The 25135-nt window shown below is 48.5% G+C and overlaps 2 protein-coding genes across 6 annotated transcripts in view; both read right to left on the bottom strand.

Moving 5' to 3' along the window:
* Positions 1 to 1820: 1820 nt before the first annotated feature.
* Positions 1821 to 25135, bottom strand: part of LOC309345677 (uncharacterized protein) — a 42117-nt gene continuing 18802 nt past the window's right edge. Inside the window, exons 1-6 of one of the 5 annotated variants that reach the window (XM_081868953.1) lie at positions 22136 to 22628; positions 19212 to 19716; positions 18574 to 18655; positions 7023 to 7105; positions 5227 to 5353; positions 1821 to 4008 (exon numbers count right to left, since the gene is read on the bottom strand). In XM_081868953.1, coding sequence (XP_081725079.1) covers positions 2705 to 4008; positions 5227 to 5353; positions 7023 to 7105; positions 18574 to 18655; positions 19212 to 19625 — 2010 coding nt within the window. In that variant the 5' untranslated portion in view covers positions 19626 to 19716; positions 22136 to 22628 and the 3' untranslated portion in view covers positions 1821 to 2704. Of the gene's footprint in view, positions 4009 to 5226; positions 5354 to 7022; positions 7106 to 7365; positions 7448 to 7909; positions 8729 to 9335; positions 9789 to 18573; positions 18656 to 19211; positions 19717 to 22135; positions 22629 to 25135 lie in introns of those variants that run through there. The other 4 variants (XM_081868954.1, XM_081868952.1, XM_081868956.1 and 1 more) reach the window with 4 other exon arrangements.
* Positions 11586 to 18301, bottom strand: ZNF565 (zinc finger protein 565; the record flags this gene model as incomplete). Its single annotated transcript, XM_081869263.1, has 3 exons — positions 11586 to 13767; positions 14379 to 14505; positions 18230 to 18301. 3 exons carry the CDS (start codon positions 18299 to 18301, stop codon positions 12665 to 12667), a joined length of 1302 nt encoding a protein of 433 aa, XP_081725389.1. The 3' UTR covers positions 11586 to 12664.

Genomic DNA, 25135 nt, shown 5'->3' with positions numbered 1-25135 from the left:
GACATCAAGAAGAGGTGGCAAGAATACACAGAGGAACTATACCAGAAAGAAATGGATGTCTCGTACACCCCAGGTAGTGTGGTTGCTGACCTTGAGCCAGACATCCTGGAGAGTGAAGTCAAATGGGCCTTAGAAAGCACTGCTAATAACAAGGCCAGTGGAAGTGATGGTATTCCAGCTGAACTATTAAAAATTTTCAAAGATGGTGCTGTTAAGATACTACACTCAATATGCCAGCAAATTTGGAAAACTCAGCAGTGGCCAGAGGACTGGAGAAGATCAGTCTACATCCCAATCCCAAAGAATGCTCCAACCACCGCACAATTGCATTCATTTCACACGCTAGCAAGGTTATGCTTAAAATTCTACAAGGAAGGCTCAAGCAGTATGTGGACCGAGAACTCCCAGAAGTGCAAGCTGGATTTAGAAGGGGCAGAGGAACTAGAGACCAAATTGCAAACATGCGCTGGATTATGGAGAAAGCTAGAGAGTTCCAGAAAGACATCTACTTCTGCTTCATTGACTATGCAAAAGCCTTTGACTGCGTCGACCACAGCAAACTATGGCAAGTTCTTAAAGAAATGGGAATGCCTGATCACTTCATCTGTCTCCTGAGAAATCTCTATGTGGGACAAGAAGCTACAGTTAGAACTGGACATGGAACAACTGATTGGTTCAAAATTGGGAAAGGAGTACAACAAGGCTGTATATTGTCTCCCTGCTTATTTAACTTATATGCAGAATTCATCATGCGAAAGGCTGGGCTGGATGCATCCCAAGCCGGAAGTAAGACTGCCGGAAGAAATATCAACAACCTCAGATATGCAGATGACACAGCCTTGATGGCAGAAAGTGAGGAGGAATTGGAGAACCTCTTAATGAGGGTGAAAGAGGAGAGTGCAAAATATGGTCTGAAGCTCCATGATCACTACAGATGGTGACAGCAGTCACGAAATTAAAAACACCTGCTCCTTGGTAGAAAGGCGATGGCAAACCTAGACAGCATCTTAAAAAGCAGAGACATCACCTTGCCGACAAAGGTCCGTATAGTAAAAGCTCTGGTTTTCCCAGTAGTGATGTACGGAAGTGAGAGCTGGACCATAAAGAAGGCTGATCGCCAAAGAATTGATGCTTTTGAATTATAGTGCTGGAGAAAACTCTTGAGAGTCCCATGGATTGCAAGAAGATCAAACCTCTCCATTCTGAAGGAAATCAGCCCTGAGTGCTCACTGGAAGGACAGATCCTGAAGCTGAGGCTCCAATACTTTGGCCACCTCATGAGAAGAGAAGACTCCCTGGAAAAGACCCTGATGTTGGGAAAGATGGAGGGCACAAGGAGAAGGGGACGACAGAGGACGAGATGGTGGGACAGTGTTCTGGAAGCCATGAACACGAGTTTGACCAAACTGTGGGAGGCAGTGGAAGACAGGAGGGCCTGGCGTGCTCTGGTCCAGGGGGTCACAAAGAGTCAGACATGACTAAACAACAAAAACAAAATCTTGCACCGTTCTCTTTACAACCAGGACCTCAGTGGGGCTCTGGACGTTCTGATCCCCTATTTTAGTTCTCTTTTCCCAAAGCATGTGAAAGACCTCAGAGGAGAGACGCGAAGTCTCATATTGATTCTAGCTCAACTCAATCTTTCACAAAACATAATCTGCCCTTCTGGGGTCAGATAAGGATGGAAGCTGTTGGCAATATACACATCACAGCTTTACACAGTGCAGGAGGGTGGACTGAGGGTTACAAAATGCAGGCATACAAAAATCACGTCTAATACATTCTATCTAAAATGTTAAATGCAATTAATACTTGGACACTTTGAACAAAATCAAAATCTATAATATTTAATCTTCAATCAGCTATCACAATTTTTACACAAAGTCCTTCCTATGAAAGTTCAGCATGGACAGCAACCGCATCAGTGTCGCCAAATCACTCTTATCCCTCTCCCCTGGCATGATGTGAAGACGCTATTGAAGGAATGAATAAATCCTAATTTGCATCAGCCACCAGCCATAGCAATAAAATAACAATACGATATACAAAGAATAAAAATAAAAAGTCAGTTATATAAAATACATTTCAGAGTTTTGAGTCAATAGTCAAACGGTGGATCTTATTTTAATTGCCCCAGCTAAAAACCTTGCACCCTTTGCTGTCACCTGCTCATCTTGATCTGTCAAGAGAACAGACACTGTGAAGGAGATATTAAACACCTTGGCCAAGGACTTGCAAGTCACAGCTCTGGGTATGTAGTAGGAATTCCTATTGGGTACAAGATGTGGCAAAGAACCAGGCTGCAAACTTCACCCTCATATTATCTAAAGTCTCCTAAAATTAAATCTGTATACAGCCACTACTATAGATTGCCCCCAATGTGAGTTCATCGATGGGAAGCGAGACGGGCCCTGTGACTGAAGCTCCTTCCACATTCCAAGCACTGAAATCATTTTCCCCAGCTGTGAATTTTTGATGGATCTTGAGTTTGGCCGCCTCAGTGAATCTCTTTCCATATTTCAAGCACTGATACGGTTTCTCCCCTGTATGAATTATCCAATGGGAAGTGAGATGGGCCCTCTGAGTGAAGTTCTTTCCACATTCGAAGCACTGATAGGGCTTTTCTCCTGAATGAATTCTTTGATGGAAAGCGGGAGATGTACTCTGATTGAAGCTTTCCACTGATATGGTTTCTCCCCTTGTATTAATTGTTTGATGGACGGTGAGCTGCATTTTGGTTCTGAAGTTCTTTCCACATTCCAAGCACTGATATGGTTTCTCCCCTGTATGAATTATATGACGGAAAGTGAGACATCCACTCGGATTGAAGCTCTGTCCACTGATAAGGTATCTCCCCTCTATGAATTTGCAGATGGGAAGTGAAACTGTCCTTTCTTCTGAAGTTCTTGCCACACTCTTGGCACTCAAAGGATTCCTCCCCTCTGTGAATTCTTTGATGGACGGTGAGCTGGCTTTTGGTTCTGAAGCTCTTTCCACATTCTGAGCACTGATAGGGTTTCTCCCCTGTATGAATTCTGTGATGGGGATTGAGTTGGCTGCTGCGAGTAAAGCTCTTTCCACATTCCAAACACTGATATGGTTTCTCCCCTGTATGAATTTGCAGATGGAAAGTGAAACTGTCCTTTCGACTGAAGCTCTTGTCACACTCTTGGCATTGATAGGGTTTCTCTCCTGTATGAATTCTTTGATGGCCCATGAGGTGATGTCGTTGAACAAAGCTCTTTCCACATTCTAAGCATTGATACGGTTTTTCCCCTGTATGAATTCTCTGATGGACAGTAAACTTGCTTTTGCTAACGAAGCTCTTTCCACATTCCAAGCACAGATAGGGTTTCTCCCCTGTATGAATTCTCTGATGGTCAGTGAGCTGGGGTCTTTCAATGAAGCTCTTTCCACATTCCAAGCATTGATATGGTTTCTCCCCCGAATGAATTCTCTGATGGTCATTCAGCTGGCGTCTTTCAATGAAGCTCTTTCCACATTCCAAGCACTGATAGGGTTTCTCCCCTGTATGAATTCTCTGATGGATTGTGAGATGGGTGCTCTGAGTAAATTTCTTTCCACATTCCAAGCACTGGTAGGGTTTCTCCCCTGTATGAATTCTTTGATGGACGGTGAGCTGGCCTTTTTGACTGAAGCTCTTTCCACATTCCAAGCAATGATATGGTGTCTCCCCTGTATGAATTCTCTGATGTCTAGTGAAAAGGTCCTTTCGACTGAAGCTCTTTCCACATTCCAAGCACCGATATGGTTTTTCCCCTGTATGATTTCTTTGATGGAAAGTGAAACTGTCCTTTCGACTGAAGCTCTTTCCACATTCCAAGCACTGATAGGTATTATTCCAGATGGGATTAATTTGGTGGAAAGTGGAATGGGAGCTCTGACTGAAGCTCTCTCTGCACTCTGAATATGGATATGGCTCCTCCACTGTGTGGATTTCGTTGTGGTCTCCCTCGCTCTTGATTTCCAATTCATCACCACCTGCAACTGAGAGACAAACAGATTAGAGCCTCAGGAATAAATGCAGCACCAACTAACGGAGCAATGCCAATTAATGCTTGTGACAAAGAGAGAACTGAAGGGAATTATATAATAATAGTAATAGTAATAGTAATAGTAATAGTAATAGTAATAGTAATAGTAATAGTAATAGTAATAGTAACGTTATTATTTACACCCCACCAATCTGGCTGGCTTTCCCCAGTCACTCTGGGCAGCTTAGAGCATACATAAAAGCATAGTAAAACATCAAGAATCAAAAACTTCCTGATACAGGGCTGCCTTCAGTCTTCTAATATTTGTGTCCTTGACATCTGAATGGGGGGGGGGTCCACAGCTTCCATCATGGTGTTCTGTTGCACCAGAAGTGGTTTAGTCCTGCTGGCCACATGACCCGGAAAGCTGTCTGTGGACAAACGCCAGTTCCCTCGGCCTGAGAGTGAGATGAGCGCCGCAACCCCATAGTCGCCTTTGACTGGACTTAACAGTCCAGGAGTCATTTTCCTTTACTTTTAGCTGCCATGACTGAGAAGATGAAACGCCCTCCCATCAGATGTCAAAGCGATAAACAACTACCTGACATTCAGAAGACATCTTAAGGCAGCCCTGTTCAGGGAAGTATTTATGTGTGATATTTTAGTGTTTTTTGGTTTCTATGGAAGGTGCCCAGAGTGGCTGGGGAAACCCAGCCAGATGGGCAGGGTACAAATAATAAATTATTATTATTATTATTATTATTATTATTATTATTATTATTATTAGATGGGAGGTCTTCCTACAGGTTCACTGCCTGAGATTCAAAAAGCCTGGCTCTTTTCTGGGATGGATTTTATTAGGCCCAATCACAGAAACTTTGCCAGCTCCAATGCCAATCCTATCTTTGGTCAACCAAAGACAGAAAGAAGCAAGAACAGAAACAAAAACCCTGACAGAACCCACTTCTACTTCCCAAATCACTCTGAATCCTACATTTAAGAAGGCCTGGGCAGTTCAGACAGCCTGATCGTGGTTTTAAACGACAGAACTGAAAGAATATTCACAGGGAAAACAATCAATAGCCACCCCTCCGAGGTTTGCTGTGGGAGTGTTAACATCCCAGGTGCTGTGGGTAGTGCTGTTGAGCCCCATCGAAATATCAGAGGTTCGTCACATAGAGAGATGTCTTGCATTACAAAACAGATAGGATGATCCAATAGGGAGCCTTACCGAGAGAGTCCAAGATCCCACGATTCTCCTCCATGACCTCCTGATGCAGAGCTCTCTGGTCAGGATCCAGCAACGCCCACTCCTCGTCTGTGAAATGGACAGCTACATCTTCAAAGCACACTGGACCCTAACAGAAAAAGAAAAAGGCTGTCCTCTTAGACCTAATAAAGGTGATCTGTTACACTCTGTTGTTTTCTCCCTCTTAATTGCTTTTCTGTTTTAATGGGTTTGTTTTGCTGCATATTTTGATTATGGGTGCATATGTTAATGTCTTAATGGAATCCTCTTATTGTTTATTTTAATGATGAACATAAAGAACCTGGTCTTCTCCAGATCACGGTTTTCCTGTTTGCCACTTGGAAGGAGCCCTTCTCTCCTCTCCCTGTTTTTGGTTCTGGGGGGTGGGGAGAGAGAGAGACCTCCAGGTGCCCCCAAGCCAACTTCAAGGTCACAGGGGGGCATGTGAGGAGAGGGGGGAAAGCCCCATTGTGTGCATGAGGACGTGAAGCCTGGCCAGAAGTCTATGTCAGGGAACTGCCATTGGAACAGGGGCAGGAAACAGAGGGGCAGTTGTGTTACAGGGAGCCTCCGAAAATCTTGCGAAGCAGTTCCTCTTCCGGTGATGAGGAAAGCCCCACCTCCACTGGGGAAGAGGTGAAAGGACCAGAGGATGCTGGTGGGAGCCTCAGCACCGCTCCTGGCCAAGCATGTCCCTTCCGTCACCTGCGCAGAAGTCTAAAGCGCAAAGAGGGAAGGAAAAGGCTGGGCGTAACGAGGCTTTTATGCTGGGGAAGGTCCAGGAAACAGGCACTCCCAGCAGTGGCGTAGCGTGGGTTGTCAGCACCCGGGGCAAGGCAAGTAATTTGCGCCCCCTAACCTGTGGATTTTAGTAGGGGCAGAGAGCTGCAAGTGCGAGCACCCCCCCAGATGTTGCGCCCGGTGCGGCCGGCCCCCCCTGCACCCCCCACGCTACGCCACTGACTCCCAGATTCTGCCAGCGATTGAGGCAGACATGAGCATTGGGGCGCTGCACTGTAAATAGTTTTGCACCTAAATAAAACCTGTAAAAGACAGGTCATAGTCCTGCCTGGTTACTCGTGAGCAACCACCCGTGCCTTCTGACAGTCTATTTTAACCTTCAATCTAGAAATAAAACCTCAATAGTTAATAAATAAAATTAGTGACCTTCAGAAGGTGAGGTGGCACTTCCTTGTTCTCAGCACATAAACCTCCCTGAATGGTGTTTCATCGTTTGCACCCCGAGCAACTCTGGCTGCCCCAACCCACTGCCTTTCCCACTGTAGGTGAAGATAACTCTTTATTAGAAGAAGCCTAATGAGCACAGGAACACTTCTTGTAGGTCTTGCCTCCATGAAGGTGTTTCAGGGGCTGAAGGTCCCTGCCTTCCCCCACCTGCCAAACTCCCCTCCTCTCCAGGGCTCTTCCCTTGCAATCTGAGACGGCTCCTCCCGCTTCTTGGCTCTCCGAGTTGTGGGAGACAAGCAGGGAAGAGAGCTTGTCACAGAGCCCTCTCTGCCTCTCTCCTCCCACCCCCTGCTTCCGCTTCTGCCTCTGAGTCTGGGCTGCTCTCTGCCACAGACTCCCCCGGGTCACTAGGCCCTGTTGCCTCTTCAGCTTCAGACACCTTCTCCTCCCAGTCTCCTTCCTTTTCTCATCATTATCCCCCAACCCCTCCCCTGGCCCTGAGCCTTCGTTCCTTGGCGGTTCCTCCCACCATTCCTCTGTGTCCCCCAGTCCATGACATCCTCTCTCCCCACATGGCCCCTTCCTCCTACCTGCTCTGGGTCCACAGGGGCAGCTTCCCCTCCCCCACCAAGAAAAGGTGGACAAGCAGGTCTTGCTGGCATCATTCCGTCTCCTGCGAGAGAAGAAGGTAAGTGGGAAGCCAAGAGCGCATGCTTCACTCCAAAGGAAAAGTACAGGTGCGCCTTCAACCAAGTAGGAGTTGCCACCTAAATGTGGACGTTTCTACCCATTTGACATACTAGTTGTGCAAAAATACACAAACCCTGGGCTCTTGGTCCCCTGTGACCTCCCCCAAAGATGAGAAGAATTCACAGATTAGCTTCAAAATCCACAACTTGTGAGCAGACGGAGAGAGAACTCCTTCCTCCTTACCCAGAGGCCTCACTCTGGAGTCCAACGGAGTCTTCTCTGCCTCAGAGGAATCCGGACCCATTTCTGCTAACGGATCCTTCCCCTGAAAGAGCAACAAGGATTCAAGAGAGAGTGGGGAGAAGGATTAGAAAAGGAGCAGCTGACACAAACACTTTCGGGCTGTCCAATATCATTACTCGGATGCTTTCCAAAAAAGGAATGGGCCATTAGCATATTATTTGGGAATACTCTCCCTCCTCTTTGGAGCCCCTTGGGCAGGAATCAGCAAACCTTTTCAGCAGGGGGCTGGTCCACTGTCCTCCAAACTTGTGGGGGGCTAGACTATAATTTTTTGTGGGAAATGAACGAATTCCTATGCCCCACAAATAACCCAGAGATGCATTTTAAATAAAAGGACACATTCTACTCTTATAAAAACACTCTGATTCCCGGACCATCCATGGGCGGGATTGGAAAGGCGATTGGGCCAGATCTGCCCCCCCCCCCCGGGCCTTAGTTTGCTAACACATGCCCTTGGGAATATCCAGAGGAAAGTCTCTCTCACCTGCTGCTCTGCCTGCTTCCTCTCCTCTGCCTGACTCAGGAGGAAACCTTCGGCCAGGGCCACCGCCTGGGAACTGGTCTCCGCTCCGCATTCCCTCACCCAGTTCTCCATCTCCGGGGGAAGGACAGCCAGGAACTGCTCCAAGATCACCAGGTCCAGCATCTCAGCTTTCGTGTGCCTTTCTGGCTTCAGCCATTGAAGGCAAAGGTGGTAGAATTGGCTGCAAACCTCTCGGGGTCCTTTGGCCTCCTGGTAGCAGAACTGCCTGAGCTGCTGGCTCTGCACCTCTGAGCAAAGGGTGTCCTCCTCATCCAGGATCTTCTGCATGGAGTTTTCATGCAATCCCCCACTGCTCCCCGTTTCCATGGCATGGCCTCTTCCTGCTTCAGGGCCAGCTAAGTCTTGCTCATCCATCTGGGCTCTCCAGAAGTCTCCAAGAGATCGGAAGGAGTCCCTTGGTCCTCTGCCAAGTTTTGTCTGTCCTACTGAGAGGTGCCAGAGAATCCTGTAAAGCAGATGCATTCTTCTACTACAAGATTGATACACAGTCAGGAGTAGAGAAATGTTCCCTGGGCCAGCATGGATGAGTCTGAATCACAACCCACACTCGGAGTTCAAGCACTATATTCCCATATTCTGAAGACAGACTTCTGTCTTTGTTCTGAGGGCAACTCTCTCCCCCTTCAGAAGCATGGCTGCCTCCAATTGGGGGGCCTGGAGCCATCGCTAGCCCTCTGCTCCTCCCTGAATGGGCCTCATCCTCTTCTCAAGCCATCTCTTCCTCCTGTGGCAGGGAGTTCCATGGGTCTAACTGCACACTGCGAGTTTTTATTTCTGCCTCCAGATGTTTCCATCTGGCTGCCACCTGGGCTAAGGAATGTGGCTGATTCCTCAGTCCCATCAGGGTTCCTTTGCAGGCGCTTTTTTTCCTGACTCAGTGACCCCTCCCCAAAGGAGCAAGCGGCCTCTTGAATGTGGAGGAAGTAGGAGGAGAAGAAGAGGAGGAGGAGGAGTTTGGATTTGATATCCCGCTTTATCACTACCCTAAGGAGTCTCAAAGCGGCTACCATTCTCCTTTCCCTTCCTCCCCCACAACAAGTGGGGCTGAGAGACTTCAGAGAAGTGCGACTGGCCCAAGGTCACCCAGCAGCTGCATGTGGAGGAGCGGAGACCCGAACCTGGTTCCCCAGATTACGAGACTACCTCTCTTAACCACTACACCACACTGGCTCTTGCAGACCTCCTGCTACTTGCAGCCTCCCTGGCTTTGCAGAGAGAAGGGGGGCAGAACCTCTTAGCCCTGGCTTGGGGATCCCCTTGCAGGAGCTGAGCAGAATCCCCACGGATCCCTCCCCCTGCAGCCCTGGGACACCCCCGTCCTACTTCTCCCCAATGCACCCCAGGGCAGAAAAGAGAGGAAACTCACCAGATGCCAGAAAGGGCTACCTAGACAGCTCTTGCAGAGGAAATAAAAGTCACCCCCTTGCAAGGAGGAACCTTGGGAGGTGGGAGGGGCTTTTGCTCGTCCCCCCCCCCTTATTTCCTGTCCTCTCTAGGAATGCAGCTCAGTTCCTTTTAACTCTTGCAAGGTGGAGCAAACCAACTCGCATTCTCTCTCTCTGGAATCACATGCATTGCATACATCCAGGGGGGTCTTTTTGGGGGCACCCTCCCGGCTGGCCTCTCGAAAAGCGGAGCCCCAGCGGGCAGGAGGAGGAGGTAGCCAGGGGGTGTTGGGGCTCCGTCCTGGCCAGCCAGGGCACCTGGCTGGCAGCGGCTCCCCAGCCGACTCCGCCACCCCCAAGGCAGGGCTGGGGGCTCCCTCCGCCCTGCGCCCCGCGCCTGCCCCGGAGTAGGAGGGAGCCCGGCCAGGGGATGCCCGCCGGCCCTACGAGCCTCGCAGCAGCAGCAGCAGCAGCAGCAGCCTCAGGCGCGCGCCCGCCCAGGTCGACGGAGGGCGCTGGGCTCGCCAAGCAGGAGGCGCGCGTGCCCGGCAAGACCGCTGGGGAGCTCCAGAGAGCCTGGATCGGGGCCGAGCTTCGCGCCTTCCGCCGCGGCACCCCATCCTCGAGGAAAAGGACCCTAGAGGGTCTTCTCTGGGGGACCCCCTGGACCGGCTCGTGAGCTCTTCCTTCCCTTGGAAACAGAAGCAGGAGGAGCACGAAAGGCCCGGGGGGGCGGGGGGGGCTCTGCAAGAAGCTCTCCGGACACCAGCCTGGCTTGACTTTGGCGTAAACTGCACCTTGAAAGGATTGGGACCCTCAAGAGAGAAATAAGGCAATGCGACCTTTACTCGGAGGTCGAGGGAGGCTCCCCCCCCCATTTCATTCAGCCTTGCTCTCTTTTGCTTTTAGTATTTGCTACTTTCCAAAACAAAGTATCTCTTCTTGTGACTTGTAGAACCTCTAGATAAAATTTGTGTATAACCCTTTGTATCCCTATGTAGAAACTTTATTTCTCTGGTATCCTGTAGATGTCACTATGTAACCTTGCTTCTCCCAATTTACAATCAGCGACGGAAATGAGAATGGGAACTTTGTACCTGGGATGCAACATTTTATGGAAGAAATGCAGCAAGATGCTATTCCCTTTCTAAACCCCTTCCTGCCCTTAGCTCTTCCTTTCCCTCCTTCCTTCTGTCTTTGAAGGCGCTAGAAGGGACAGATCCGCTTCCTCCCACAAAGAAATAAGTTCCCATCCCATCTCCAGCCCTATTGTTATTCTAAGAAATTGATGGTCATGTCACTAAAGATAATTTTCCACGGGATCTCTGTGGGTTGGGGAAATGAATTGACTTGCAACACTTCCATCCTGCTTGCACCCCACGCCATTGCAGCTCCCCTAATCTTGCAAAATGAGGGATCCATGGCATTTAGGACCCCCCACAATCCTAGGGGTGGAAGAAATCCAGACTTGCCTTGCATGGGGCTTCCTCTTCCTGCTCCTCTCGCTGCTTGTATAGGGAACCTGGTTGCAACAGAATAAAGGACCATTGTATAAGTGCCTTTGCTTCGCTTCTGACTATTGAGGAGCCTGGTAAGGTCTCCAGAACCACCAACACATTTTTACAACAATTTCAACCCTTCACATCAATTGTTGCTTTGAATATGCTTCTCTCTGTGTGTCTGTATGTACAAACTTGTGCAAGGAGTAGTGTTTGCTTAACTGCTCAACTTCATAAAGGAAGAAGAGGAGTACCCTGAAGCAAACAAACTTGTCCTGCTCTTGCTCCCAGCACCCTTTGGCGCACGATGGACCAATAACTCTGCCATCTGATTGGATTTTATTCTAATCCTGATCTGATTTGATTTGAGGATGTATTTTAATTGATTGTCTGATTTTATGTTAATGTGTTATACATATGATGTTAGCTGCTCTGAGCCCGGCTTCGGCTGGGGAGAGCGGGATATAAATAAAATTTATTATTAATTATTATTATTATTATTATTCCTCGTGGAGACAATTCTTTCCTCTTGGCATACACCCATTGTGAATGATCAAAGGAGGACAGCAGAAAGGGAATCCTTGACTTAGGCTTCTCACAGAGGAAAGAAAAATAAAAAGTATGTGAATTGCTTGTGTGATCAGAATTTGTTTCCATATCACCTGTTCATTACCTAGGCAAGGGAACACCTGAAACAAGCTCAGAACCAAGAGAATGAGAGCATTCTCAACGTCTTGCAGGGACCCAGTTTATTCAAATAGAACAGCCTTCCTAACCAGTTGTTCAGCAGAACAGATAGTTCGAAAAGGCTGCCAGGAGGCATATTAGAAGGAAGCTTATATACACAGCACACAAAGACTCATAAAATGCCACAACACTCTTCCACTTGCATCAAGAAAGGTCTCAGATCATGGGATACGTGGCTCAATGTGGATATCGACTCCTCTGAAATTACCTTGGGGTGTCCCAGAGTGCCCAGGTCATTTGGGTCTCATATGTCTCACTTTGACATCATGCCCATGGCAACCAGGATTTCCATGGGACTGTTGATATTTCTATCCCCTATCTTACTTCCCTGATACCAAAACATGTCAAAGACCTTTGAGGAGAGATGTGAGTTCTCACATGGATGCTAGCTCAACACAGACCTCTTTCCCAAAATATCACCTGGCCTTCTAGGGTCTGATAAGGATGGAAGCGGTAGGAAAGGTACACATCACAGCTTTACAAAATGCAGGCATACGAAAATCAAGCCTAATGCATTCTATCAAAAAGGCTAAATGCAATTCATGGTAGGACACTTCGAACAGAATCAAAATCTATAATATTCAATCAACTATCACAATTTTTACATCAAGTCCTTCATAGGAAAGCTCAGCATTGACAGCAACCTCATCAGTGTCACCAAATCACTCTTATCCCTCTCCCCTGGCATGACGTGAAGAAGCTATTGAAGGAATGAATAAATCCTAATTTGCGTCAGCCACCAGCCATAGCAATAAAACAATATGATATACAAAGAATAAAAATAAAAAGTCAGTTATATAAAATACATTTCAGGGTTTTGAGTCAATAGTCAAACGGTGGATCTTATTTTAATTGCCCCAGCTAAAAACCTTGCACCCTTTGCTGTCACCTGCTCATCTTGATCTGTCAAGAGAACAGACACTGTGAAGAAGGTATTAAACACCTTGGCCAAGGACTTGCAAGTCACAGCTCTGGGTATGTAGTAGGAATTGCTATTGGGCACCAGATGTGGCAAAGAACCCGGCTGCAAACTTCACCCTCATATTATCTAAAGTCTCCTAAAATTAAATCTGTATACAGCCACTACTATAGATTGCCCCCAATGTGAGTTCATCGATGGGAAGCGAGACGGGCCCTGTGACTGAAGCTCCTTCCACATTCCAAGCACTGAAATTGTGTCCCCCCACTGTGAATTCTCTGATGGATTGTGAGTTTGGCCTTTGCAATGAATCTCTTTCCACATTCCAAGCAATGATAGGGTTTGTCTCCTGCATGAATTCTTTGATGGACAGTGAGCTGGCTTCTGTCAATGAAGCTCTTTCCATATTCTGAGCACTGATAGGGTTTATCCCCTGATGAATTCTGTGGTGTGTTGTGAGTTGGGTGCGCCGGGTGAATCTCTTTCCACATTCCAAGCATTGATATGGCTTCTCCCCTGAATGAATTCTCTGATGGTCAGTGAGCGTGCGTCTATCAGTGAAGCTCTTTCCACATTCAAAGCATTGATAGGGTTTCTCCCCTGTATGAATTCTGTGATGGACAGTGAGCTGACGTCTGTCAGTGAAGCCCTTTCCACATTCTGAGCACTGATAACGTCTCTCCCCTGTATGAATTCTCTGATGGGTTGTGAGATTAGCTCTCTGACTGAATTTCTTTCCACATTCCAAGCACTGGTAGGGTTTCTCCCCTGTATGAATTCTGTAATGGACCGTGAGCTGGCGTCTGTCAATGAATCTCTTTCCGCATTCCAAGCACTGATAGGGTTTCTCCCCTGTATGAATTCTGTGATGGACAGTGAGCTGGCGTCTGTCAATTAATCTCTTTCCACATTCTAAGCACTGATAGCGTTTCTCCCCTGTATGAATTCTCTGATGGGTTGTGAGATGGGCACTCTGAGTGAATCTTTTTCCACATTCTGAGCACTGATATGGCTTCTCCCCTGTATGAATTCTCTGATGGACGCTGAGAAGGCCTCTGTGAATGAAGCTCTTTCCACATTCCAAACACTGATGGCGTTTATTCTCAAGGGGATTTCTTTGATTTGAAGTGGAATGGGGGCTCTGGCTGAAGATCTCTCCGTACTCTGAATATGGATATGACTTCCCCACTGTTTGGCTTTTGTCGTGGTCTCCCTCATTCTCCTTCTCCAATTCATCATCACCTGCAACTAAGTGACAAACAGATTAGACCCTCAGGAAGCAATGGAGCCCCAAATTATGGAGCAGTGCTAATTAATGCTTGTGACAGGGAAAGAACTGAAGGGAGTTAGATGTGAGGTCTTCCTCCAGGGTTCACTGCCTGAGATTCAAAAAGCCTGGTTATTTTCTGGGACAGATTTTGTTTGGCCCAATCATGGGATCTGAGCCATCTCCGATGTCACTCGTCTCTTTAGTCAGCCAAGGACAGAAAGAAGAACGGAAATAAAACATCTGACAGAAGCCACTTCAACTTCCTGAATCACTTTGAAGATTCAGGCCTGGGCAGTTTAGAGGAGCCTGAAAAAAATATTGGGGGGGGGGGCAAGATGATGATGATGGTTTTATTATTTATATGCCAGCCATCTGGCTGAGTTTCATGCTTTGAAAAGGCAGAACTGGAGGAAGAATATTCACATGGAAAACAATCAATAGCCATCCCTCCAAGGTTTGCTGTGGGAGTGTTAACATCCCAGGTGCTGTGGGTGGCGCTGTTCAGCCCCATCGAAATATCAGAGGTTCGTCACATAGAGAGATGTCTTGAATTACAAAACAGATAGGATGATCCAATAGGGAGCCTTACCGAGAGAGTCCAAGATCCCACGATTCTCCTCCATGACCTCCTGATGCAGAGCTCTCTGGTCAGGATCCAGCAACGCCCACTCCCCGTCTGTGAAATGGACAGCTACATCTTCAAAGCACACTGGACCCTAAAAGAAAAAGGTTGTCCTCTTAGACAATATCAAGGTCAAGAGTTACACTTTCATCTGTTGTCTTCTGCCTCTTAATTTATATTATGTTTTAATGGGATTCTTTCTCTGCACATTTCATTATGGATACATTCCCATTTGCCACATGGAAGGATCCCCTTCCTTCTTTCCCTGTGTGCTGTTCTTGCTGGGTGGGGAGGACCCTCCTGATGCCCTATAGATAACTTCAAAGTGCGTGGGGGGGGGCAACGACAGGGGGATGAGAGGGGGAAAGCCCCATTGTGCGACTGATGGGGTTCCCCCCTCTCCAGGGCTCTCCCCAGGCATTCTGAGGCTGCTCCTCCAGCTTCAATGCTGTCCAGGGTTGTAAAGACTGTGGAGAGAATAATTGGGTGCACTCTTCCCACCTTGGATCAAATCTACGCTTCCAGGTGCCATAAGAAAGCGGCAGAGATAGCGCAGGATAGTGCGCACCCCGGAAATGATCTCTTTCAGTTTCTGCCTTCTAGAAGAAGTTACAGGGTTATAAAGACTAGGACCAGCCGCCTGAGAAACAGTTTCTATTCAAATGCAATTTTGGTTTTAAACACAATGTAAGGTAGTCTCTGTGGGAGTATATTGTATTTAATTATGTGGTACAGTAGTGCCCCGCAAGACGAATGCCTCGCAAGACAAAAAACTCGCTAGACGAAAGGTTTTTTCGTCCGCGATTTGCCTCGCAAGACGAATTCCCCTATGGGCTTGCTTCGCAAAACGAAAACGTCTCGCGACTTTGTTTCCTTTGTGTAAAAACCGTTAAAACCAAGGGTGCTTAGCTTGAGCAGCTGCAGTTGCGACTTGACTTCGAGGAGCAACTGTTAGCACGTGGTTTGGTAGCCTTTTCTCAGACTTTGCTCACTTTTGAAGATTTTCCAAAACTTTTCCAGAACTTTTCCAGAACTTCTCTTTCATCCATTTGGTAAGTTAAACTTTTAAAACTTTTTTGGGGGGGTTTGGATTTTGGGTTGGGGTGTTTGGGATTCAAGGACTTGGTGTTGGGAAGGGGTTTGCGATAATCTGGGGGCTTGTGGGCCTTTTTTTGGGAATTTTTATGATTTTCTGTGACCACTGGGCCAGGTTGGTTTTTTTTTGAAAATTTTTCTGAGTTTGAATTTCTGAGTGCTGGCTGGCTAGGGGAACAGTTGGGGAGGTTTCTGCAGAAATCTGGGACCATGTGGGGTTTTTTGGGGAATTTTTATGATTTTCTGTGACCACTAGGCATGGTTGTTTATTTTCAATTTTTTTTTTCTGAGTTTGAATTTCTGAGTGCTGGCTGGCTAGGGGAACAGTTGGGGAGGTTTCTGCAGAAATCTGGGACCATGTGGGGTTTTTTGGGGAATTTTTATGATTTTCTGTGACCACTGGGCCAGGTTGGTTTTTTTTGAAAAATTTTCTGAGTTTGAATTTCTGAGTGCTGGCCATGTTGTTATTTTTTGAAATTTTTTTTTGTCTGGGTGGGGAAGCAGTTGGGGAGGGGCTGGGGGAGCAGTTGGGGAGGGGTTTGCAATTTCTGTGTTGTGGGTGGGTTGGTGCGTGTCTGTGGGAGCAGTTGAGGTTTTTGAAGACATTGGTGATTTTTGAAGCTTTTCCTAAACTTATTTTGCAGCCATTTGAGGTTTCTGAGGACTTCGGTGGTTGATTGTTGAAGCTTTTCCAGAACTTCTCTTTCATCCATTTGGTAAGCTAAACTTTTAAAACTTTTTTGGGGGTTTTTGGATTTTGGATTTGGGGTTGGGGTGCTTGGGATTCAAGGCCTTGGTTCTGGGTTTTAATTTCTGTGTGGTGGGTGGCTGGCTGCTTTTGTATTTTTTGGGTTTGAAGCACATCACTGATTTTTTTTTCTGTTTCTGAGTTTACGAAGGTAGGAGCTGTGCTGCCATGGGACCCAAGAAGACTGCTGCTGCGGTGGCCGGCGAGAGGAAGAAGGAGAAGGTGACGCTGGAAATGAAGAAGGAGATCATCTGGAAGCACGACGGTGGAATGCGTGTGACGGACATCGCCAGGGAGTACGGCAGGAACCCATCGACCATCGGGACCATCCTGAAGATGAGGGAGAAGATCCTGGCGACTGATGCAGCCAAGGGAGTCACCAGGATCGTGAAGAACCGCCCAGCTGTCCTGGAGGAGGTCGAGAAGTTGCTGCTCATCTGGATAGAAGAGAAGCAGCGTGCAGGGGACACAGTGTCTGAGGCCGTCATTTGTGAGAAGGCCAAGGCCTTGCACGCTGACCTCATCCGGGAACAGCCAGGAACCTCAGCCGAGCCAGAAGTCTTCAAGGCTAGCAGAGGTTGGTTTGACCGGTTCAAGACAAGATCTGGCATCCACAGCGTGGTCAGGCATGGAGAGGCTGCCAGTTCTGATGTTCCTGCGGCTGAAGACTTTGCAGCGGAGTTCCTGGAGGTTGTGACGACGGAGGGCTACGTTCCGCAGCAGGTCTTCAACTGCGACGAGACCGGGCTGTTTTGGAAGGCAGAGGCTGCGCAGGAGCAGGCCTCACTGGAAGAGGAGGAAGCAACTGAGGAACGGCTGTCCTCCGAAAGACTGAGGGACATTTGCCAGAAGTGGAAGGAGGTGCAGACTTTTGCAGATCTACACCACCATGAGAAGCACGTGGCACATGACGCTGGGAACTTTTATGATACGAGGGTCATGTCGTCTTTCAGGGAGCTGCTGAAAAGGCGGATAAAGCAGCAGACTATGGACAGGTTCTTGACCAAGAAGCAAAGAGTGGAAGAGGAGCCTTCTTCGAGTGGTCCCCCAGAGTCTTAGAAAATGTACTGTACACTTTGTTGATTTTAAAATGTTTTTCTGTCATGTTTATAAAGTTAATTTATTTTCCCTTCAATTTTTGAACTGCTCTTTACAGTATGTGTGACTTTAAAGAGCAGTTAATAAACTGTTGTTGTACCAAATTTGGCTTTGTTTGGACTTTTTTTGACCATAGGAACGCATTAATTGATTTTCAATGCATTCCTATGGGATTTCGTGCTTCGCAAGACGAAAAATTCGCTAGACGACAAAAATTGCGGAACGAATTAATTTCGTCTTGCGGGGCACCACTGTATCAGGGTTTTTAGGGGGTTAATCAGGCTGGGATAGCAGGGTTGTTGGTTTCTGAATGACTGATGTAGATTTTTTCAATTTCGTTGTTCTGTATGGGACAATGACAATAAAGATGATGGTATTCGTTGCTCTCTGGGTTGTGGAGTACCAGCAGGGAGGAGAGCTTGTCACAAGAGGACTAGGAGACCCTTAATCTTCTTCACCAGCTGGATTCCTCTCTGCCTCTCGCTCTCCCGCATCTCACTCCCCTGCCTCCGCTTCTGCCTCTGTGTCTGGACTGCTCTCTGCCACAGACTCCATCTGCTCACTAAGAATCATAGAATCATAGAGTCCTAGATCCTTTTCACATGTACTGCTCTCAAGCCAGGGGTCACCCATCTTGTATTTGTGCCTCTCATTTTTTTTGCCCAAGTGCAATACTTTACATTTCTCCCTGTTAAAATTCATTATTGCTTCTTCAGTTTCAGACACCTTCTCCTCCCAGTCTCCTTCCTTTTCTCATCATTATCCCCAAACCCCTCCCCTGGCCCTGAGCCTTCGTTCCTTGGCGGTTCCTCCCACCATTCCTCTGTGTCCCCCAGTCCATGACATCCTCTCTCCCCACATGGCCCCTTCCTCCTACCTGCTCTGGGTCCACAGGGGCAGCTTCCCCTCCCCCACCAAGAAAAGGTGGACAAGCAGGTCTTGCTGGCATCGTTCCTGCGAGAGAAGAAGGTAAGTGGGAGGCCAAGAGCGCATGCTTCACTCCGAAGGAAAAGTACAGGTGCGCCTTCAACCAAGTAGGAGTTGCCACCTAAATGTGGACGTTTGTACCCATTTGACATATTAGTCGTTCAAAAATACATCTCCCTTTCTCTGGGCTCTTGGTCCCCTGTGACCTCCCCCGAAAGATGAGAAGAATTCACGGATTAGCTTCAAAATCCACAAAATGTGACCAAACAGAGAAAAAAACTCCTTCCTCCTTACCCAGAGGCCTCTCTCTGGAGTCCAACAGAGTCTTCTCTGCCTCAGAGGAATCCGGACCCATTTCTGCTAACAGATCCTTCCCCTGAAAGAGCAACATGGATTCAAAAAAAGTAGATTAGAAATGGAATGGCTTAAAGGTAAAGGTAAAGGTACCCCTGCCCGTCAGGGCCAGTCGTGACCTACTCTAGGGTTGCGCGCTCATCTCGCTCAAGAGGCCAGGAGCCGGCGCTGTCCGAAGACACTTCCGGGTCACATGGCCAGCGTGACGAAGCTGCTCTGGCGAGCCAGCACCAGCACAGCACACGGAAATGCCGCTTACCTTCCCGCTAGAAAGCGGTCCCTATTTATCTATCTTAAGGGTGCTTTCGAACTGCTAGGTGGGCAGGAGCTGGGACCGAACAACGGGAGCTCATCCCGCTGTGGGGATTCGAACCGCCGACCTTTCGATCAGCAAGTCCTAGGCTCTGTGGTTTAACCCACAGCGCCACCCGTGTGGCTTAGGACACAAAAAAATTAGGGCTGTCCGATATCATTCATTGGATGCTTTCCAAAAAAGGATGGGCCATTAGGAAGTGATTTGGGAATACTCTCCCTCCTCTTGAGCCCCTTGGGAGTATCCAGAGGAAAGTCTCTCTCACCTGCTGCTCTGCCTGCTTCCTCTCCTCTGCCTGACTCAGGAGGAAACCTTCGGCCAGGGCCACCGCCTGGGAACTGGTCTCCGCTCCGCATTCCCTCACCCAGTTCTCCATCTCCGGGGGAAGGACAGCCAGGAACTGCTCCAAGATCACCAGGTCCAGCATCTCAGCTTTCGTGTGCCCTTCTGGCTTCAGCCACTGATGGTCAAGGTGGTAGAGTTGGCTGCAAACCTCTCGGGGTCCTTTGGCCTCCTGGAAGCAGAACTGCCTCAACTGCTGGCTCTGCATCTCTGAGCAAGGGGTGTCCTCCGCACCCAGGATCTTCTGCATGGAGTTTTCCCAGAATCCCCCACTGCTCCTCATTTCCATGGCATGGCCTCTTCCTGCTTCAGGGCCAGCTGAGTCTTGCTCATCCATCTGGGCTCTCCAGAAGTCTCCAGGAGATCAGAGGGAGTCCCCACGTCTTCTGCCAAGTTCTGCCTGTCCTAATGAGAGGTTTTGGCAAATCCTAAAAAGGAAATACATTTTTCTGATATAACACAGTAAGGAGGAGAAAAGGGTTCCCTGGGAAAGCATGGAGAAGTATTTGCAGGAATCACAGCCCAGACTCAGAGTTTCTTTTTTAAAAGAGGAAGAATGAAGTCAGAATTGACAAGTGAGTCATTTGTACCAAGTGTAGTTTGGACTCAGGGCAAGAGTGGGGGTCCCTCCCTCCCTCCCTCCCCCCCCCCCAAATGCCAGGGCACATTTCTTTCCAGCGCCTGTCTCCTTTCCCAGAACTCGGAATCTCCCCTGTTCTCAAGACAGACTACTGGGGTGGGGTCTCTTTTTCCTTTGTTCTGAGGGCCAGATCCTGACCTGACCAAAGGACAGCTATCGAAAGCAAGAAAAGTAGGACTGCCCTTCATTCTGTGATTGTACGTGGCTTAAAGTTCTTTTCAGTATTGTGTTTTAATGTTGTAATCTGCCTTGGGAACTGAGGGTGAAAATGGGATGGGGGTGATGATGCTGATGCTGGTGTTACATAGCTTAACCCCCCCCAGCCCCATTTGCTTGGAGGTTCTTTGGCATCCAGCATGGTCCCTCAGGTGGCCTCGGGGACTGGCAGTGCCCACTGGAAGCTCCAGCCTTTGGCACAGAGAGGAGGGGGCCATGGGGATTCCTGCTCTGGATCCCATGGGATGGTTGCAAGGTCCTCTGCGTGGAACTGCCCTGGAAGACGGCTCCGAAACTGGCCCCTAATGGATGGGCTCCCTCTTTTGATTTGTGCTGTATTTATCCCACCTTTTTCTCCAATCCATGGGTCTGCCCCTCCTCATTGAATCCCCACAAATATCCTTGGGAACACATTTATGTCATTTAAATATTGATCCAGAGCAGAACTCTCACATATAGTTAGCAGAGTAAAAACTCAAACACATTGTAGGATTAAAAAAATAATAATAGATCAGCGGCAATTATATATTTCATCCAGCAGAGCTTTACTGCTTGCCAAGGGAAACAAGCATAATGGTCACAAATGCAACACATCCAGGATTGGCACTGTCCAGTTGCAGCAGTTTAAGCAAGGTTATGCTTAAAATTCTACAAGAAGGCTCAAGCAGTATGTGGACCGAGAACTCCCAGAAGTGCAAGCTGGATTTCAAAGGGGCAGAGGACCCAGAGACCAAATTGCAAACATGCACTGGATTATGGAGAAAGCTAGAGAGTTCCAGAAAGGCATCTACTTCTGCTTCATTGATTATGCAAAAGCCTTTGACTGCGTCGACCGCAGCAAACTATGGCAAGTTCTTAAAGAAATGGGGGTGCCTGATCACCTCATCTGTCTCCTGAGAAATCTCTATGTGGGACAAGAAGCTACAGTTAGAACTGGATATGGAACAACTGATTGGTTCAAAATTGGGAAAGGAGTACGGCAAGGCTGTATTTTGTCTCCCTGCTTATTTAACTTATGTGCAGAATTCATCATGCAAAAGGCTGGGCTGGATGAATCCCAAGCCGGAATTAAGATCGCCGGAAGAAATATCAACAACCTCAGATATGCAGATGACACAACCTTGATGGCAGAAAGTGAGGAGGAATTAAAGAACCTTTTATTGAGGGTGAAAGAGGAGACCGCAAAATATGGTCTGAAGCTCAACATCAAAAAAACGAAGATCATGGCCACTGGTCCCATCACCTCCTGGCAAATAGAAGGGGAAGAAATGGAGGCAGTGAGAGATTTTACTTTCTTGGGCTCCATGATCACTGCAGATGGTGACATCAGTCACGAAATTAAAAGATGCCTGCTTCTTGGGAGAAAAGCAATGACAAACCTAGACAGCATGTTAAAAAGTAGAGACATCACCTTGCCAACAAAGGTCCGTATAGTAAAAGCTCTGGTTTTCCCAGTAGTGGTGTATGGAAGTGAGAGCTGGACCATCAAGAAGGCTGATCGCCGAAGAATGGATGCTTTTGAATTCTGGTGCTGGAGGAGACTCTTGAGAGTCCCATGGACTGCAAGAAGATCAAACCTCTCCATTCTGAAGGAAATCAGACCTGTGTGCTCCCTGGAAGGACAGATCGTGAAGCTGAGGCTCCAAGACTTTGGCCACCTCATGAGAAGAGAAGACTCCCTGGAAAAGACCCTGATGCTGGGAAAGATGGAGGGCACAAGGAGAAGGGAACGACAGAGGACAAGATGGTTGGACTGTGTTCTCGAAGCTACAAACATGAGTCTGACCAAACTGCGGGAGGCAGTGGAAGACAGGAGGGCCTGGCGTGCTCTGGTCCAGGGGGTCACGAAGAGTCAGACACGACTAAACGACCAAACAACAACAAAGTTGCAGCAGACTTAATTTAATCTCCCCCCGGCCCCCTCCCTGGCCGCCCTGGGACTTGCCCCCTTCACCCCCCTGCGCCCTATGGGGAAGAGAGAGGAGACTTACAAGATCCCAAAGGTGCCACCGACGCAGCTCCTGCAAAGGAGACGAAAACCTCCCCCTGGAAGAGAGGAAAGGGGGGGGCGGCGGGCGGGCGGGGGCCTCGTCCTCCCCCCTCCTTATTTCCTGTCCTCTCTAGGAATGCAGCTCAGTTCCTTTTAACCCTTGGCGAGCCGGGCTCCCCCCCTCCCTCTGCAAAGCAGGAGCCCCGGGCATCGCAGCCTCCAGGAGGGACTTATTTTGACGGCCCTCTGGGCTGGCTTCTCAGCTGTTCCCTCCTTTGGAAAGGGAAGCAGGAGCAACAGGGTTAAATAAAATAATCCGGTTTACGGGCCTTACATCGCTCCCCCCCTCCCGCAGTGACCTCCGGTCAGCAAAAGAAGGAGACTCCAGCCAAGCTGAAGAAGGAAAATAGTGGCCAGTAGACCTGATCTTTGTTTTTTGCAAGGAAGGTTCAAAGGTGGCAAAGAGAAAGAACCCCCAGCAAGGGGTGAAAGGGATTTTCCCACAATGCACCTCTCCCACCATCACCAAAGCGTCACACCAAGGTCACAAAAGAGGAGTGGTTGTCATGCATAAAGGAGAAAGTGCCCCCCCCCGCCAGTCATTCCAGCTCCCCCCGCCTTGGAAGGAGCTGCTTCCCCAAAGAGCAGGAACGGGATTCACACCTCCTCCCTGTCGCGAGGCCTTCCTGCGCTTCTCCCCTGGAAGGATCCGGATTTCTGCCTGGGGTCTGGGCTGCCTCCTGGGGCGAAGCTGGATTCCCCCTAAGGGGGAGGGGCAAAGGACCTTCTGCTTGAGGGAGGGGGGGAGGGGGGAGCCCTGGATCGCCCTCTGTTACTGTCTTGCAAGAAACAAGGAAACAGGAGGAAACATTGTATCCGCTGTTGCTACATTTTGTAGCGCGCTTCTTCCCTCTTTCTGCTCTCCACTCCTTGCGCTCAAGGCGTCGCGCAAAAGAGCCGAGCTCTCCTGGCGGATCGCGCGCTCCAGACACGGGGCTGCTGCTTCCTGACTTCGGATTGGCTGCCTGTCACCTTTGGACGATGCCCATTGGTCAGCGATGGTTCTTTGAGAAATCCTGATGTTTCATTGAGGGCTTTCGGGACTCCATTGAAGGGTTCACAAGCCTCTTGGCTGTAGAAGGGGGAGGGGGGTTTCTATGGGTGGGGGCCACTCAGGCTCGTCGTGGGTGAATGGGATTTGGGGGTGTTTGGATGGCCTCTTAGTCCCCGGGTCTACCAACAGCTCGAGGGGTGAAAGGCCCGGAGGGGTCGCCTGAGGTCCTGCCCCCCCCCCCACAACAAGGCTGCTTTGTTGTCCTGCAAGGGGCCAGGAGTTTCTCTGCAAGGCCGTCCTCCGGGCGGTCCTTCTCCTCCTTTATTTGAACCCCTCACCTGTGAGGCCCCTCCCAATCCCCCACCCTCAGGACTAGAAAATGGAAGAGTGTTAAACAAAATTGAGTGAAGCTAAGGATGATGGGGATTGAAAATTCTGCAATTCACAATTTCTCCTCTAAAGGAGATAAGACGTTATTGTTCAATTCCATGGTGATTTTAAAAAATTAATAATATTAACACTGAAAAACTTTTGCAATAACTGAACTTTGTAAACCTTTTGTGGAATAAGCATTAATTTTTAGGAAAATGAAGTTGTAATGTTATCCTTAAAAAAACACACCTTGAGTTTACAAATTATATTGCCTGGGAAGTGTAAACAATATGACCATGATTACCTGACAGTGTGGTACTTTTAGAATCTACTTTATGTTGTCATTAAAAATTCAGTTTTAAAATGCATATTACGAAGTAAACTACAACCATCAAATACAGTAAGGCTAAAATGTTTTTCCCCTAGCCTTCCTCATAACAAAATCATCCAAAACTTCATCAAAATTTGTTTGTCTAAGTTTGTCACTTTCAATGTACAGAATGCTCAGTGTGGACAACCTCTCTTGAGACATCGCGGCCCTTATTTCATTTTTAATTCTTTTGAGTCTTGAAAAACTCCTCTCCCCTGAGCAGTTAGTGACCATAAGGCAAATAAATGGCCACAAGTTTGCTTCCACATTAGGAAAGGCCATCTGAAATTTTTCCTTGTATACAGTGGCGTAGCGTGGGGGGTGCAGGGGGGCCGGCCGCACCGGGCGCAACATCTGGGGGGGCACTCGCCGCCTCCGGAGTCGCCGAAGAGCCTTGGGCGCAGGCTGTAGCAGAGCCCCATGTCTCGCGGAACCGACGAGCTGTGCGCGCGTCCGGGCTGAAGGCGTCCGGCAGGCAGCGGCTCTCAGCGCTCGCCGTGGTCCCCGCGCGTCAGGGCCGTGGAGGGCACGCCAGGCAGCCCCTCCTCACAGCCCCACTGCTGCTGCAGCTGCTGGGCCATGTTGCATTTTCCTCGCCTCTCTGCCCTCCTCCTCCTCCGGGCAAGCGACGTCGTTTGGGCGGCAGCGCCAGCGGCAACTCGCCTCAGATCACCTGACATGGACCCGCCGCCGCCGCCGTGGCTACCTTACTGTAAATACCCCAGCCCAGGCAGCAGCAAGAAGAAGCTGGCAGCGGCGGCAGGTTAGGGGTTAGGGGCACAAATTACTTGCCTTGCCCCGGGTTAGGGGGCGCAAATTACTTGCCTTGCCCCGGGTGCTGACAACCCACGCTACGCCGCTGCTTGTATATAATTTGATAAAGGTCTGTATGAGACAGAGAGTGCTCTGCTGTAAGCCTATGGCTTTGTGTCACTTACAGGTGAAAGTGCAAAAGTTCATCAATAAGTTTCAGGTCAATATCTTCTAGGTATGCTTCCATCAACAGTTCGACACCTTGCTTAATTTCTTGCTTTGATGCTTCAAATTAGCAATAATGGCAAACAATTGTACAATATCACTGTACGCAGTATTTCTTCTTTTTAAATTGGCTTCAAGTGCATCTAATATAGGAATAAAGGATTTTATTCTGAACCTACCGTATCTCTTGGAAGATAGTGCATCTAAGGCACCAGGTACACTTCTGT

The sequence above is a fragment of the Podarcis erhardii genome, assembly GCF_964252035.2.
Source record: "Podarcis erhardii genome assembly, chromosome: 7".
In the NCBI taxonomy this organism is placed as follows: Eukaryota; Metazoa; Chordata; class Lepidosauria; order Squamata; family Lacertidae; genus Podarcis; species Podarcis erhardii.
This window is presented reverse-complemented; position numbering and strand designations above follow the sequence as displayed.